Here is an 18630-nt window from a genome sequence, read left to right on the forward strand (position 1 = left end):
TTTTAGCTAAAAGTATGTTGTGAAATACCTATCAAACTGTTCACCAACTCTAACTTAATTTTGTCAGAGACTGAGTAAAGCTTAATGTAGCCCAAGGAAGTCAGTGACTTACCTAAAAGCAAGCCTGGTGGCTAGTTTCCAGCTTTAACAACACATCTGGCATGAGAAAAGTTGTAGAAATATTGTTTTACTTTTTGTTTTGACATAATCAGTATTAATTTTCCTCTACCTAAAATTATGTATCCTGGATTTTGTTAAAGTATAATCTTTCTTTTTAATATACTTTAAAAGCCTTTGTTCTTTTTTCAGGGAGTTCATTACAGGGGAAGGCCTAGGCAGAGCTCCTGCCTTAATTTAGAGTCCTATCATAATATTCTAGTAAATATCTTTCGGTTTTTAATGTAGTTCACATTTAATACTACTATGCCTCTGTGAGGGAGTTTATTTAGGAGTAGGAGTTAAGCCATCTTTAGGCTAAACTATTTATATTACTTCATTTAATATACAGTACATGTGACCTAAGATTAAAAATTACACAACCAAACTGAACTTGATGCATTTGAAACTCCTTCCTGTACTGATTGTATAGGCAGTATACGTTGTGGTATCTCGAGGCAGATAACTGGGAAAGAAAAAATAAAACCATTTTGCAGTTGCAACAGTAATACACCAATTCTTATGTAGTGCTGTATGAAAAGGTATTGCAAACTACAAGTGAGATTTCTATTTTTCCTTTCTTTTTGATAGTAAATAGAATTGTGTGAGGATTTTGGGGATATTATTGTTACATTAAGATAGGAACTGCCCCAGGCAGTTATAGTTGTCTAGATAATTCCAGAAGCAGCTCTTGCTTTCTTCTGGCAGTCTGTTGTAAACCCTGTGTCTGTATTATGTCTTAGCTATTTCTTTCTTGGAACAATTGTCTGTTACAATGATTTTAACCAATGGGGTGATCAGCAAATCATAGCAGGACTCTTCTTCTGAACATTTTGGTGTCAAGAGTGTGTGATAAAAGCAGAGGTGAGATTTGTAATACAGGGTCTGTAATGAGGATAAGTAAGTGGCATTGTTCTAAAAGGTTTTTTTAGCCTTTTGTGTGTTGCTGACATCAACCTTAACCCCCTGACTGACAGTAAGGACAGTCAGCATTTCCCTTATTGTTCACTTCTGAAGTATAGAATAATACTTCAGAAATACAAGTAATACAAGAAATAATGTTTGCAGCATATTAATAATAATCAGTAAATAGCTGAGTGAAACACATGATGCTAGGCAATTGAGGAGTTACGGTTTATTTATTTATTAGGAAGGTCTTAATGCTACTGTACTGCCTTTGCGGAGTTGAGTTCTATTTGTTTGAGCTGTATGCAACTGATAATTTGCTGACTACCGAAACACATCAAGCTAACGTACCCTGTTGAGCTGAGAAGATTCTGAAATGCTGATGTAACAGACTATGAAAATGTCAACACGGTGCAATTACAAGTGATGTGATAAGAGTCAGATGTAATGACATCTATTCACCTTAGTGGATAAAATTAGCTGGTATATCATTTGTCTTTGGCTCTGGCAAAAGGTGCTTATCTGGCAGCCTATTCTTTCTAATTATGTGTAAGAGTATTTGTTCTGTAAGTGTGCATATACAATTGCTCGTGTTTATTCCTGTGCAAAAAGCTAGTTTTTCATGCTATTCTGAATTATCAGGGATGTCCTATGTAAGACACACGTAACATTCAGAACACCTCTAAGCTGTGATCAGTAGATAATAGCAGCACTTCCGGGGAAAGCAAGAGGGATGATCAGAGTCTACAGTTCTAGGTGGAAAGAGTTAAAGGAAAGATCTCGGTTAGCCTGTCAAAGGAAAAAGTATGGTAATATTTTGACAGCTAACATTCTCTTTATGAATAAGCTTTCAACACTATAAAGATCAGTAATCAATGGAATAGACTGCTTCAGGAACCTTCGTCTTCAGAAGAGTTTAGAACATCTTTGGCAATTCTCTAGAATGGTGGGATATAGCTGATCTTGTCTTGGGGCTAGTGGACAGATTAGGTCATCTCCCAGTGTCCCTTCAGATCCTGCTATCAGCTGTTACGCTGCAACTGTCCTAGTATGAACCATCTTGCTGTAGCTGTGGGCATAGTTTTGTATATTTTCTCTAATGATACAACAAGACAGTAGCTATTCCCAGCTATTTTTCACTCACAGACTGAAGATAACTACTTACAGAGCTGCTGTGTTTGCACACCCACATTAGTGTGTCATTTCGGATCAGGAGCACACTTTTAACAATCCCTGATCATCCCCAATTCTCTGCTGTTGTCCACGTGGACCAGTGTCTGAGCACGTGAACTGGATTCCTGCTGGAGGAAACTAACTGGCTGTACACACCAGCCATGTACCCATTACATATGAACCAAAAATAAATGTTTTTTGTTGATGGCATCTGAGAAGAATTAGTCTGAAATGAAATAACAACTGAGAAAAAATAATAAATTCAAACCTGAAATTTCTATGCCTGGATGTAAGCAGCAGTCATGCAGCTCTGTAGGATCACTTCAGCTGGTTTATATTGCTTGCACTGCCAGAGATAGCCATAGCACCTAATTCTTTGATTTAGCTGCTTGTCTATTCCTTCATATAATTTAAGGAACTAGTTTCATATTTAAATACATTAGCTTATCTGAGACTGCTTCTCATTTTGCATCTCATCAGAACTGTTAAGTACACTTACTGTATGTTTCTAAATTTCAAAACCTAAGGTTTTAACCTTAGAGCTTGTTGTCTTCAGAACTATGTTAAGGATATGAGAAGCTTCAAAACACAACAATTCCTTTCTTCTGTAAGGTTTCAATTGTTTTTGTCATCTTATCATCGGGTACGTTGTTGTTATATAATTAGTGAAAATATATGCTTTTAAAGACAACTCAAATACATAAATGTAATGACATTTTTGGAAGAGCTAACATCCATGTAGGGTACTAACTATTTACCAATTGTCTTGATAAGGCCTAAATTACAGAACAAACTGATGTGAAAGGTTCTATGAAACTTCTAAAAAATTTGGCCCAGAAGAAGTTTTCTGTGTAACTGAAAGACAAATGAAAGAGGGAAAAAACATAATTTCTCTTTGAGGATCTTTCTTTGAAGTAGAAAGAGCGGCAGTTTGTACTGTAGGCTTAACATAAAAGAACAGAAATGTCTGCTTCTGTGAAGAAAAAGCGTGCCTAGACACATTCTTTACTCTCAGCCAACACTATGTTTTCCTTACTACATAAGGAAAATGTTGTGCTTTTACTGCACAGATCAAAAGAGATGGCTTTCAGGCAGTAACATCAGCCTTAACTAAAGTTGCCACTTTATCCCCTATTCCTAATACTATTCCACACACAAATCTTCAAGTTAAAGTTCAAGCCTGAGGTACTTTGCCAGGCAGAAATAGGTTACTGGGAACTAAAGCTACACACTAAACACTGTGAAGATGAGTTATCTAACAATTACAGCAGCTTATCCACTGCTAATGCAATTAAGTCTGCACGGCTTCACTATTGCGTGGCTTTCTTGGTCCTCTCAGGCTCAAGGTAGGCAGCAATTCACAAGCACCAATTCAGCTAACGCTTGCAGGAAAAACTATCTTAGAGGAGAGTGAGTAAATCATTAAATATCCCAAGAGTAATTTAGATGGTATCATCACTGTTGCAGGCACTATATAATCACATTTTATTGACAACTCCTAAAGATCAGTCTTTCTTTGAAGCTGCATAGAGTGAAGATGAATAGAGCATAGCTAGAGGGCCTAATGCAATGTACTGTGATGGGACCTCATCTAGCACCAAACGAGCTGGCTTGGGTAAGATACTATAATCCTTTTAGCATAGTGCTGTACATTAGTGTGCAGTCAGTGCTCTGAATTTATACCGTATTCCTAGAGACCTAGACATTGTTTACACAGAGCACATCTTGGTCTGTCAGAGCTGGTTTTGAAGGAAAAGATAAAGGCTGTGTAAGAGAACTTGTTGTAGAGAACTTGCAGATACAGTTTCTGCATAAATAAATAAGGCCTCAATAATGTTTTGAAATTCATGTTTGATCGCTCTAATAATCTCATTAATTCATTTTTGAAAATGCTCTGCTTCATTGGGCACAGATTTGGGAAGTCATTTTTTGTCTCAAAGTATGTTATCACAGCTTTGTAAGCACTGATAAGAATCTTAAAGACAGGTTGCTAGTACCATCCAACAACCCGCAAAGCAATTCTACTTAGCACAATAAAATAAACTTCAAAAATAATTAGCTAAACTTGATTTCAGCTCTTTAAGTGCACGTTAAAAAAACGTGAATTATTTATGTTTTCTGTATAGATAACAATAATCATTTTATATTTTCTTTCTTGTAGGAGGTGAAGTCACCAAGCCCAGGTTTGCTCAGTATTTCCACGGCAGCCTAGCCAGTCTTACTATCCGTCCTGGAAAAATTGAGAGTCAGAAAGTGATTTCCTGTTTGCAGGCCTGCAAGGAAGGTCTGGATATTAATTCACTTGAGAGTCTTGGCCAAGGAGTGAAGGTAAGGAATGAACTGACATCGTCTTTGATAAAAATCTAGAGATGATTTATGAAGTGGAGGGACCAAGGCAGAGTACACACAGTACAAGCGTGCTCCTAAAACCAATGTAATTTCCCATAAAGTCATGAAAAGAAAAAGTGGAACAGTAGAAGAGCTATGATGCTACAGAACAAAATGCTTCCATTATTACCAAGGCAGATGTTCAGAAAGTAAGGTGCTGAAATTTCACAGCCTGTAAGAATTGCCAAGTCATGTTCTCATTCATGCTTATTTTCACAGTCTTACGGGAGTAGACATAAATCAAAATTTAGTAATTCTTTGGAACTCAAACAGCTTTAAAGCAATGCAAAATCTAATTGGAATATCTTTCATCTAGGGGCAAAAAGAAGTTCCAGTGTAGGTGGTCTGAGAAATTCTGAGTGTACTCCAAGAGGAAGACTGGATAACAAAAAATCAAGAGATTCAAATTAAACATTTTCATACGCATTGTTATCATCCATATTATACTATATTATACTGTCTTCCTTGATTCTTTAGCACTTTTTCTAAGATTGGAGAACAGAGTAAGAAATTCTGTATCAATTGATGTAGTGGCCTGACAGCTTTGCATTCATTAAGACAACTTCTCTTCTTTTGGGTACACATGTAGGATCTTGATTATTATTGCCACAGTGCTTACATAAAAATTCATTTTAAGATGTCCCATACTGACCCTGTTAGATGATAGGTGTTCTTCTGCCTAAAGTAACACAGGTAAGCTATTTCCTAGTACACAAATCACAATACCATCTTCTGAAGGAGCATCTTCGGAAGGTTCAGATTCAAGTATCTGGGAAGATATTTTGGCTGCAGACGGTGTAGTCAGCGAAACAGCACAGGTTATTTGGCAATCTGTTTTTCAGGGCAGGCTGTAACACTTGATCTTCATTATGCACTGGAAGTGCCTTTTATTACATTTCATTAGCTAAACATTTTGTTTTACCAGAAAGGAGACTGACCTAAAATAAAATTCAATATCTGTCCGGGTGATAAGATACAGTGGTATACTATAACCAATATGTTTCTAAAAACAAGGGTAAAAATATAAATTGAAGGTACAAAGTTAAGGAGGAATTATTTTAAATAGGCAATGCATGCAGCGAGCAGTTACGGGTTTTTGGAATTTGAGATATGGATGTCAGTAAGTTCTTTTGCTGGGGTTTTACATGAATTAAATAAGTTTATACTTGGTGCATGATGTTTAAAACTATAGTAATTCCTCCCCTTTTTTCACATTTTGAAATTTAAGTGTTTGAATTGTCTGTTTTTCCATGGACTTGGAAAACTCCAGGATGCCTCCCACTGCTGGCCAGTGCAGGTGATTGGTTTTCTTACTGTTCTAGCAGCAGGGTAATGAAAACGAAAGGATTGTTGCCCTCCTTTTTCTTTTTTGCAATAATCTTCAAAACATTTTCATTTTCCAAAGGACAGATGAAGCATGGTATTTCTTTAAAGTTACTGCTTTCATTTTTACTTTCTCAGCCAGATCAACAGTCAGTGTAACAGCAGGAGGCAAAAACAAAAGGAGCAGTCAGAGATAAATCGTGGTAGGATTTCTTACTGGTGCAGACAAAAAGAAGCTGGAATAAAAGTGGAACAGTTGGCACCTGAACTTCAACAGAAAATTAATACTTTCTTGTTCAAACATAAACATACATGATCTCACATAAATATATTTCACAGTTGTAAAGATAATAGCTGTTTACATGGTACTTAGCAGATTCAGTGTTGGCAAACTGATGTTGTGAGGAATTTCTGCTGGGCACTTCGGACACACTTCACCCTTGCACCCACCTAGGAAAGAGCAATGTAGCTGTAATTCAGCTCCTGACACAGCAGCATTGGACTTTTTCTGTCTGCAGCCTCATTTTCACATATCTGTAACAGCTCTCAGAGACACTGTCTAAACTGTTGCTATTTTTAGCCTTTTTTAATGAGAAAGACAAAAATGGCTCAGACTAGGGCTTTCTCCAATCCCTTTGGCAGCATTCCAGCTGTTCTGGCAGCTGAGCTATTAAGTTAACTAGCTAGATAGAGTCTCCTTCTGCTCATTTTATTCTTTTACAGATAGAAAAGAGAAGTGTATGTGGGCTGTGACTCATGTCATGACTACTCTTTGTTAAAAAAATACCCTTCAGAGCGTTATGACTTCCCTGTGCAAGCATTGAACCCAGTCCTCTGTGTTCTGTTCAACAGAGAACCTACACTTTGTTTTGTTCCTCATAGTCTATTTACTCACTTTTTAACCTCTGTCTTTTTAAGGAAGTGTAGACAGTCATTGTCTGTACATAATAGAATATGCTCATATATATATAATCAATATCCAGCCTTGCAATGTGAGAGGAAGGTGCATCTCCTTGTGTTCTGTGCATTTCTTTGTGTTCTGCGCTGTTAGTTGGAGGGTACAAAGTTAGGGGAGCTAATCTGCTTTTTCTGCAATGCAGATGGTTTGCTGAACCAATTAAAAGAACCAAAAAAAAAAAAATCAGGATGAATCATGCTGAAGATAAAAATCAATTGCTTGCTATGCAGATACAATAGCAAAATATCTTGGTCAGCAGAACTGCTTTGAGTTCAGTGCAATGGAATAGAGAATAGTCAGGGCTACAAGAATAGCCACTGTCTTTGCAAGGTTTGTTGGCTCAGGTTAGCAGCTGGCTTTCTGCAAGCAGCAGTTTCATCTTAAATCATGACACCCTTATTGATCATGAGACAGAGACAGGAGAATCCCCTTTATTTTGTCTGACATTAATGAAGATGTAGGAGGGAAACACTGTAATTTTTTTGTTGTTGTTCAATCATGTTGAAATATATGTCAGAAAGACTGTCCAGAGTAAAATTAAATAGAAAGCAGGAAAAATATATTTCTGCATACTGCTCTTGTGGAAGTCAATATTTTTATATGAGGAATGCCTATGACCTAAAAAAAATTATATAGTAGTAATAGTAACAACAGTAAGGTTATGTTTCCAGATCTACAGCTGCAGAATTAGTATCATCAAAGTAGATAATACTGGGCAAAATACAGCAAATCTGGATAAATTTACTGTAAAATTAATTAGTACAGTAAATACTAAGATATTATGTAGATGATAGACCTGAAGCATTTTTTAGGTAACAATATATATATTCAGCCAACAACAGCAACTAAGGGTTGTTGTTTTTTTTAAATCACTAGATTTTAAACTTACATCTAAGCAACACTCATTAAAAACGTCTTATTTTGTACTCTGTACCTGGTACCTTCAATACTAATCATATGCATTTCCCCCAGTATCACTTCAACCCTTCCCAGTCAGTCCTTGTCATGGAAGGAGATGACATTGAGAATATAAATCGAGCTCTCCGAAAGGTCTCTTACATCAACTCTAGACAATTTCCTACTGCAGGCGTACGACGTCTCAAAGTCTCATCTAAAGTCCAGTAAGTTTTAATTCAGCTAACCTGATTAGAAGTATTTTCAATGAATTATTTCTTTCTTCAGACAAGTAAAAAGGGGATTTATAAAATCATATTTTGATGTTATTAAGCAAAAAGTATGAATTTCAATTACTTTTGTGTTGATTTACTTTGTGGTTTTCTTTCGATATTTTCCTTATAAGAAACTTTTCTTTTGATTGTAATTGACTTGCATTCTGTTTATAGTCTGGAGCATACAATCTGGACTGGAGAGTGTGTGCATTTACTGCATAACTATTTTAATGATCATTAAAAAATAGTTACAGTTTCTTCTAGTATACACAGAGCTGTGATTTTTTTAAAGGAGGCCTATTAGTTCTTACAGACTATATAGCTGCAAGAGCATTTGTAACTACGCTTGAAGTAGTCTTTGTCTGTCTATATCGTTCTGTGGCTGTCATCGCAGAAGCACTGGTGTTTGGTGTTAAACAAAAATCTTTGTCCTTCCATTTTCATGCCAGAATTGTGACAGAACCTACACAATAATGTTTACAGTTCTGTGTAATAACCATCTGCCACTCTTGAGCTCCCAGGCGTACCCCTACGTTAGTAGAAGTTGGGCAGAGTACTAAGAGCAGGTTTTGAGAGAGACCCAGCTAGTGACAGATAACCCCTTGGTACAGTTCTTTACTTGGTTTACTCTGGTGCTATGGGCTGACCACACTATGGAGAGCAGCTTCTGATTTCGTGTCACTGAGATGGAGTTCAGCTTGCACACCCCAGAGCTGTCCATGATCTGTGCAAACATGCTGTAAGGTAGAGTGTTCGGAGATTAACTTAAAAGCACACTGCTGATTCAAACAAAAATGCTATTATAGGTCCCACTAAAAACTAGGGAATGCCAGAACATGTCCATGATGGATCCAATATAAACGGGTCATTAGAGGCCCTGTTATTCACAATGACAAGAAACTCCATTGTGTTCACTATATACCGCTTTGAGAATTTCAAGTTAGGTTTCCTATACATAGTTGTCATCATCCAGTTAATTTTATTTTTTTATCTATGTTTTGTTAAATGTCAGTTAAATATCAAAATATTATTCTTACAGAGACCTTACTAAAGATAAAGCTTGTCACAAAAATCCTTGTTTAACTCTCTCTTTATAATTTCAGTAGTTGTGAATCTGGGCAGGGATAGAAGGAACTGTTACTGCTAGCTGGTCTACAGACACATGTGGTACTGATGCACGCCCTTACACAGCAGTAAAGTCAAAGTAAGGAATTAATTGAAATAATAAAATTAAAAAAAAAATAAGAGGCATCAGGTGGGTTTAGGCGATGCAAGTGCCACACACCTTCGATGTGCAGTGTGTTACATCCAGTTAATAACATATTTTTCAGATGTTTTGGTGAAGATGTCTGCATTAATATCCCAGATATCGATGCATATGTAATGGTGCTTCAGGCCAATGAGCCCAAGATTACAATAAGTGGGATGGACCACTTTTCTAGACCAGCTGCACAATTTGAAAGTGAAAGAGGTGTCATTCTGCTGCCTGACATCAGGATTGTCAGCACCGTCACAAAAATGGAGCATTCAAAAAAAAATGATGGAGGTTTGTTGGTTTCTTTTAAATATTATTGCTTATTCAGTAATATGAGTAATGTTATATATGAGTCACATTTTTGAAAGGGTAATGCAAAAAGGTAGCACAAAGTCACTTTGCCCAAATTATTTTAAGCCACGTTAGTCAACAGCCACACTGTAGTGAAGACATTCACTTAAACAGATTAAAAAGTGAACAAATCCTTATTCATCTGATTGATGCAGAATGTGCTTCTGAAAAGGCAGCTTTCTATTTCATGTCTTGCCTACTTCAGAGTAATTCCTTTCTACTCTTCTCTACATACCCTGTTGACTAAGTATTTCCATTAAATTTTGTAACCAGATTTTATTAATTGTGACAGTGGAAAGTACTTATTTACTCTAGTTGGAGTTTTAGTCTGTTCTTACATTTCCAGCTCTGCTACTGGCTTTTGGATGATACTTGAGTAAGTAACATAGTCCTCTTATGACTCAGTTTCCAATACATAACAGAAATGTAATCATTTACAAACGTGATTTTCAGCGATGATAGTTTTTTCTAATGCTGAAAAACGTGTGCTACTGTTTGACACTAGGTGAATATTTACAAATAAAAATATGGTTTAAAAACTTTGCCTAAAGGAATCATCCTTTTGGATGATTCTTTGCTGAGTAAGTGAAAATCCTAACAACATGATACATCTTTGTAAATATTTTGTGGGCTAGAATAAGCAGTCATTGGACGTACATTTCTTGAAAAAATAAAATCATTAATGATGTGCAAGTGTGGGAGCATGGATTCCCTGAAGCTATTCCCTATAATAATGCTACTTGTATGCCTTAAATTGCATTTATTCTCTGAAGGCTGGGAAGTGCATTATATCACAGTACCAACTGCATACAATTAAGGTATGTCAAATTAATTCCTGTGTGGAAAAGAGATCATTATCCTTCATTTAAGAGACAGTGCATATATGATACTCCATGTCCCTAAATATTACGACATATTCAGAGCTGTTCAGTGAATTAGGAACTAGTGCCCTCCAGTTTAGTTTGTATGTTTTGCATATCCCAATTTTTATAAATACAATTGTTGCCATAATTATGGCTGTAGCACCTCTTCTGAACTTAAAAAGCCTGAGGTCTCACCTTCAGATGGAACATAGCAGCATTACTATTCTACATAGTAATACTATTGTTTAATTGCTGGGAAGTCAGGTACTTCCTAATGTGCCATCTGTTATTTATATCCAATAATAATTAAAATGAATAGATAATAATTGGGTTGGGGAATAACAGTTTTGCAAATGATTACTGAATTCTACCTCTCAGTTCCTAACATAACAAAGATAACCATAAATTTTCACCCATATCTAGCTATTCCAATTTTTGCTCTTACTAGGAAGCTACATACTTTGATCATCATAAGTGTAGCAGGGATGCACACGGCAAGGCAAGGCTGAAGAGACAAATGTAGTCCCCGTGTATTCCACAGTCACAGGACCAGTCAGGTCTCTCTTCAAAAGCAGAGCAGGCAGTTGCCATAGGCAGCAGCATGACTGTGGCTCTGAGGCCTTTTTCACCTGCAGGGGTCCCCTGGAATGCTGAAGTGTTGCTGCTTGTCCTGTCTCAGTGGAGAAATCAGTGTGACCCAGTGTGACTGACAGTGCTGTCTCTCCCTTTCGTGTTCACCCAGTGGTGGTGGCAAGAGCAGCAAAGCTGAGCAGTTCAGGCTTTTCTCTTTCTTTGCAACCCAGCTCTCAGCTATCTTCTAACTTCCCAAGTAACAGTCCAACTCATCAGGCTTCATAATATTCAGATTTGCCTACCTTGCAAATTTGAGATGGCTCTGAAGTTTTTAGTACAAATTATAACTGTTTCCAGCTGTATAGTTTAGATCCCCAAATTCACTGTACAAGGAGTTGGGAATCTAGGGTGTAAGATTTTTCTGCTTATGCTTTACTTACCCACATACCCTCCAAAATGAACCTATATAAATGGGTATTGAGTTCCAAGACAGCTGTCTCTGTCTATGGTATCTTCAGGGTGATGACTAAGCAAGCTTTTAAGACCCTTTGTGCTATGTTTACCACAGAATAAAAATATTACACTGATATTTTACTTTTATTACAGTGATTCCAGATTTTTGTTTTAATCATACTTATTGAAGGCTAGTCACTTTAGGACTTAATTTTTCTATGTCATATCATACAGACTCTTGCCATTTATGATAATCCCATGATGTTTTCAGATAGATGGCATAGTGTTCTCTATAATGCAGTCTCTTTATGGGTCACAGAATAACTAAGAAAATCATCTATGCATTGATATATTTGATATTTGTAATCTGTAGTACCAATCTGGTATCAATACTGAAAAGCAGAATTCTTAACATGAATTTGTTTCCAGAATCAAATTTTAGTTTTCTGCCTTCCCTGTTGCCACGTGAGTTTACTATAGAAAAATAATTACAGAAAAATTTATCTTCTATCTCACTATGTGTTTCTAGACCTTCATTGTTGCAGCATCAGAACAGGCAAAATGCTTCTCTTGATTTACTTCAAGTGTACTGTGCTTAATATGAGCAAAAAACAATTCAGACATCATTGTAAAATTCTGTTTTTTCTTTTCTCTTTGTGGTGTATGCCATGTGTTCATAGCCAATAAGTCAGTGGTCTTGGAAGAAATGCTCCACAACTTGGATTTCTGTGATGTTTTGGTCAGTGGTGCGGAACTAGATCCTGAACAGGAGTGTTTAGAGTTAGATCGTACTGAACTTCAAGGAAAACATCTAGATGCCACCAATTCCACAGCAGGATATTCAATCTATGGTATGTTCATAGACAATGCATTCCCTTATTTCTTCCCACCAACAGTTACATTCTTGGAATGAAAGCACAACAAAATTTGAGAGTGTGCTACCTGTGAAGTATTTCAGGAGAGACTGTCTCAAAAAGCAGTAATTAGTTCTTGTTTTCTGGGCATGTTGTGTTTATCCATTATCCTCCATGAATAAGCACAATTTGTCTCATCTCTACTCCCCAAACAAGGAAAAAAAGCAACACTGCTTGCTTTAACAAAGATATTGAGGACCATCATGCTGGAATGTGTGAATGAGGGGGGTCCTCAGTTCTTCTGCACAGTACTAGCCTTTTGTTTTGTTTTGTTTTTCTTCCCTCTGCATACCTAATAGTTTATTCTGAATCTTTGTGGTATATTTATTCTTTTCCATTATAGACTTACATTTGATTCAGAAAGCTATTTTCTCTGTTAGAGAATATCTGATGTGTTGCCAAGTCCTGTATTTTCTGTGGCTGTTTGATTTCTCCTGTGCACAGGGTGTTTGTTGCACAGCACCCCAATTGATAATGCACTGCCACCATTTCAGGTGTGGACACCATGCACAACTATGAACAGGTTCTTCAGCAGATTCGATACCGTAACTGGAACACTTCTGCCACCTTTGAAAGAAAGTTCAGAATCAAGTGCTCTGAGCTGAATGGGCATTACACCAGCAATGAGTTTAACCTGGAGGTAAGCAGTCTTTTAGTTAAGCCTTTCTTTTCTAACACTGAAGCTGAGTAGTTGCCCCGTCTTTCACAACAATTAATTTGTTTAAAATCAGTAGAATGATTGACACATCAAGTTCAGGAAGCATTCTAAAGTTTTATACAGAGAGGAGATTAATGTTACTTCTCATTCCTCTGTGGGTTTGCCTAGTCAGATGCATTGTGACAATGCTTGTCTTGAACTCCTGTAACAGAGAGACTTCTGCAGGATAAGGTTGTCATCATTGTTTTTTCATAACCCTAATTATCATGTAAAATGGCCTACAGTTGTTGGGTTTTTTTTGTTTGTTTTGTTTATTTGTTTTTAAGATCTATATATTCGAATTAAATCACCGCAGCTTCATTATTTTCCTTAGTTGCTTTTTAACCTGTCACACTTTTCTTTCCTGCTATGTTCAGCTTTCCAGTTTTGCCAAGCAATGCCTAGTTATAATAATTTTTATAAAATCTTCTCCATCAGATGGAAATTATTGCTGGTAACTTGTATGATTTCAGATTTCTTTGAGAAGGAAAGTTAGTAGATAGATATTGAATGCATAGGATGGACTTAATCTTTCATACTACCCATATATGGTCAGTCACTACAAGAAAATTTGGATACCTCTTTTGAGGTTATTTCTGCTGGTACTAAGTAAGTCCAGTGCCTCACATTGGCTCAGGGACAGAAAATGGCTGCTGATGCATCTCAACAGGAGACCTGTACTGATGCTGAAGAAATTGCTTATCCAACCTAGAATCCAGGTAACAAGTAACTACTGAAGTGCAAGACCTTAGCAACAGGCTCAAAATTTTGTAATTTGTTTTGAACAAAAGTATGTGTTTAAGTTTTGTTGAAAATGCTTCTTACCTTAGCATTCTGCAGCCATGACACTGACTTCAGAGTTTTTGCTAATAACTTTATGGGAGCATCTATAAGTTCAGCAGCAGAGCGAGAAAGGAAGAAGAAAAAAAGTACACTAGTTATCCATACAGGTAAATCAATAAAAAGAGTTTACATTCTGTGCCACTTCACCTGTAGCTGATGGACCACTAATGCTTAGGAATTAAGTCTACAAGGTTTATATACTAATATTCCTATCTTCTGATGAACTTCTTAATACAATATAGTATATATTGTGTGTGTGTAGAAGAATATCTGATAGAATATCTGATCTCTTCTCTTGTGCCAGGTTAATATTCTACACAGCACCAACTCCAACTATATGGACCATGTAAACCATGTGATAGTACAGCCACACTTTCTTCAGTCAGTCCACCATCCAGAGGAAAGCATAAGTACTGTTCACAGCTCAGGTATGTGATGCCTCTACAGTGACTTTCCATAATGATTCTGTTATGTTGGTATGTCCTTTATGATTCAGCCTAATCAACAAATGAAGTCTTGAAATTCTTCAGTTATATCTTGTGAAACCTGACATTGATCATGGCACCTTTATGACAGAAAGCTGTTACGCTGTTTTCTCTTTCTGATGATGTACTTAGTACTAAAACTGGTATTCTTTTTGAAGTCTACATTAAAGGCTAAGTACTCTGGTTCAATCTATTCAACAGGGTGTCTTGTTTATAGTATTGAATGGTGTGAAGGATATTGTTGTTTTACATCTGTATTACTATGGCATCTCTGTTTCTGCCTATCCTTTCCTAGGCAAAACGAAATGATTTTTGTAATATTTTTAAAGAAATAATCCGGCAGTGCTGCTGGCTGCTGTCCAGGCCTCAGTCTGGAGCTCTCTGCAGAGAATTGTTCCCAGTGATGCACAGAGTGCATTAGTATTTATTAAATCCAGAATTTGAACTAAACATTTGAGCTGTATAAGTTAAAATACATATTCAAGAAGCCTTCTGAGTAAAGCTAAACTCAGGACAAAGCTATCTATCTGTCTGAAAGCTGGATTCTGAATTCTTTTACTGAACAGTAAGCAAGTATGTAAAGAATAAAGATGAATAAGCATAGGTAGTTCTAGAGTGTTATGTTAATGTTAGGGGTTTTTTTTTGTTAATTGCTATTGCGAAACCAACTATTGCAAAGTACTTCTTTCTTTTTCTTCTTTCATCTTGTTCTGATTTCAGAGTTCCAGTCTTACAGGCAAGGCAGCAAAATGGGGTGCAGAACTACTGTAGCTCCTGGAACTTCAGTACCTAGGTAGCAAAATTACATCTCCACTAACCTGTACCACTATGGAGCTGATAACATAAGAGTAGTGTGGAGAGATGTCTTTCAGTGACTAGCTGGAGATGGAGGCTTCTCAGAGTGCAATAGAACAGCAAGGAAAAATGTCTTGAATCCTCAAGAGTCTTCTAGAAAGACTGTGACACAGGCAACAGTGCAGCAATGCTTTGTATTATTTTTTGGCAATGGAAATCCCAGTACGAGTGTTTGAAACCTTCCAAAATACAACTGTGGAGATAGATATATTTTTTTCACAGCTCATGTTAAAGGTTCATTTACCTGTAGTCAGAAGGAGACAACATGCAGGTAAAATGAAACTGCAGAAACGTTTGTTTTAAAACTAATTGATTCTGAACTGACTGCTTGTCTTCTGTAATGAAGTGAATTAAAGAACGAAAATTAGGCATAGTAACTTTTCAGTTAAGATTTGCAATACTTATTATTGTATATGCTCTGCCCTGGAAAGTGGGCACTTCACCACCTCTGCAGTCCCAGACAGATGGCAGAGGAATAGGTACCAAGGAGTAAAAAATAGACAATGTATTCAGTGTTTTGTGGGCAGTTTGGTCTGTTGCTATAAACGTGTTGCCTTTTCCACTTTTTGTTTCAGTTGTTCCAAGTGTGGCTACTGTCGTAATTGTGATCTGTGTGAGTGTGCTCATTTTCATCACAGCTGTGGGAGTCCACAGAATTCGGGCAGCCCAGCAGCACAGCTCTACAGACAGTGAAAGCAGTAAGGAAAATGAAATGGATTGGGACGATTCTGCTCTGACTATTACTGTCAACCCCATGGAGGTAAGTTACTGAAACATAGTAGTGTATTGTGTTAATACCAGGAGTTACTGTTGGGGCTGTAAGTTCTTAGCTGCAAGTTTAAAGCCTCTTTTTGTGTACATTTAATAAGGCTTGGCAGAACAGTTGTCTGTACGGACAGTCAGGACCCCCACTCAATTTTGAGATCTGCATACCATGATAATATATAATTGAGCACTTAATATTTTTTTATTGTCAGAAATAACTGCTAAATATATGGTGCAGCACTCTTGGGTGCAACATAACTTCTTCTATTCGTCTTTGCACTCCAGGCACCCAAGATGAAGTAGTTACTTTGTAAATATTAATACAATTAAAGGAGGGGAAATGATCAGCAATTCAGGAAAACTGACATTGAGGGGTTAAATTTTGTCAGCTTGACTAAAAAAAACCAAAAGTATCACTTATTAATATTCCATTCTTGTTATATTTGCTACTGATCTGTAGTATATCTAATAATCACATAATGACAAAAAGCAAATGTTTTCCAGCACATTAGCATTTTCAAATGATGTGCAATAAGGGTTCATACTTTCGTAGCCCCTGGCTAGCCAGAAGGGACTTATCTTCTATTGTCAGCCTCTCATTTCTTTGAATGTACTGTAGAAATATGAAAAGCCTCACCGGGCAGAAGAGGAGAGTGAAGAGGAAGAAGATGAAGAGGAAGATACGACCAGTGCTGAATCGGATGAAAGTGAAGAGGAGGAGGATGAGGAGGATGAGGAGGAAGCGACTGTCCAAAAGAGAGGCAAGCAGAATCTCACTAGGCAAGAGCAGTTGGAGTGGGATGATTCAACACTGCCATACTAACAGCCCTCGAGCCACATTGCTCCTTTTGTAACCACCAATACAATGTTTTTTTCAGTCTATGAATTCATTGACAGGTTTTGAACTGCTTGCCTGTAACTGTTTTGCCTAAAATAATCTTGTTGTAGTAATTGATAATGATAGAACTGACCCTTTTCCTATAAAGGCTGGAGAACACATGGTACAATCATACTGGCATTGCCAGTTCTAAAGTAATCTAGAACTTAATCTGATAGCAAGCATAGGGTTCAATTTCCTCTTTTTGTACCTCAAGTCTGTGACAAAAGTGTTGTCACTCAGTCCACAGTTTTTTTGTCTTTGCTATTTTTTCCATACAGGAGAGATTTCAGCTTGTTATGAAGAATTACCTGTGTGGCTCCAAAATAATGTAGCTGCTGCCCTTTGGCTTCACACATTTACAGGTGTAACATAATATAATCCCACTTCAAATTAGCAGAGTTTTAGTGCTACAGGTGACAGAGACTAAATTCCATTCATTGTCTCTTCCTGCCTTCTTGGATATTATCTTCTACAAGGGAATATATTTGAGATGCATGTATGCCTGTGTAGAAATGGACGGTGTATTTTTCAAGAATGCTGTCTGAACCATGAAGAGAGGGATTTTATCCAACCCATGCATAGAAGCTGAAGAAGGTGAATGCTGAAGGTTACCAGGGGAAAAAAAAATAAATCTTTCTATGTCCACAAATAAAATGATCTTAAACAGAAAATTCTAATTGAATTGATATACTGAAAACCTGTACAGCTACTCATTAGTTATGGATTGAACAATCTGCAGCAAATCGATGCTTTAACCATCTTGTAAAATCATTAGCTTGCTGCAGTACCTTACTGAAATAGTGGAAAATAAGCGATTTCATTATACCATGGATATGTACAATTGGGATTTAAACAGTGATTTTTTAATGAGGAAAATGTTCCCTTCTGCTTTGTTGAGTGCCAGCAGCAATTCCTGTCTGGCTTTATTCTATAGAAAAGTATGCCGTTACCCCACCCTGAGTGACACATCAGAAAGTGACAACACACCTGTCAGCCCACTGTTGGGCTCATAATTCTCCCTTATTTCTTCTTCCTGAAGCCATTATTGTTAAGAAAAGGTTTTATAAAATAGAACTAGGATAACTAAAACCTACCTGGAACCAAAAGAAGTTGAAAAAAACTCGTAAGAGATTGAGAGAGTATTTTAGTTATGGTGACACAGCATATTTTTCTTATACACTGTTAGAAGAGAAAAACAAAAGCTACGTACAATGTGTTGGTAAGTCTTTGTGGTGTGTTTTCTGTCCCCTTTCCTTAATAATCTATCTTCAAATGTTCTGCATACCAAGTAATGCAGCACTTGCTAGGATAACTGTTCTACTGCATAAAAACCAAAATGGCATGAAAGTGAATGCTGCCTAGTGGCTTTTCTGCTTTTCTCCTAAAATAGTTCCCCTTTTTTTTTTTTTTTTGTACTCTTTCATTACTGAGTTTTGTAATTTGCTATTTAAAATGAGCTATGTCCTCTTCTCTCTCCCAAAAAAACAAGCAGTTGGTCTTGACTTAATAGGATGTTCCTGAGCACCTATGTATGATAACTCATCCTGCAAAGAGTAACCTGAGAGATCTTGAAGGTACTCACATACATCAACATTATTAGCAGCAGCTCCTGCAGGTCTTGGA

General features: G+C 36.9%; 1 protein-coding gene across 1 annotated transcript; it reads left to right on the plus strand.

Moving 5' to 3' along the window:
• The first annotated feature begins 3804 nt into the window (after positions 1-3804).
• Positions 3805-18107, plus strand: LOC100546360 (calsyntenin-2). Its single transcript, XM_031555074.1, has 9 exons — positions 3805-3850; positions 4397-4563; positions 7877-8025; positions 9405-9619; positions 12249-12419; positions 12977-13122; positions 14327-14450; positions 15938-16122; positions 16747-18107. The coding sequence occupies exons 1-9, from the start codon at positions 3805-3807 to the stop codon at positions 16948-16950; spliced, it is 1407 nt and encodes a 468-aa protein (XP_031410934.1). The 3' UTR covers positions 16951-18107.
• The last annotated feature ends 523 nt before the right edge of the window (positions 18108-18630 follow it).

This window comes from Meleagris gallopavo, chromosome 11 (assembly GCF_000146605.3).
Source record: "Meleagris gallopavo isolate NT-WF06-2002-E0010 breed Aviagen turkey brand Nicholas breeding stock chromosome 11, Turkey_5.1, whole genome shotgun sequence".
Classification (NCBI taxonomy): domain Eukaryota; kingdom Metazoa; phylum Chordata; class Aves; order Galliformes; family Phasianidae; genus Meleagris; species Meleagris gallopavo.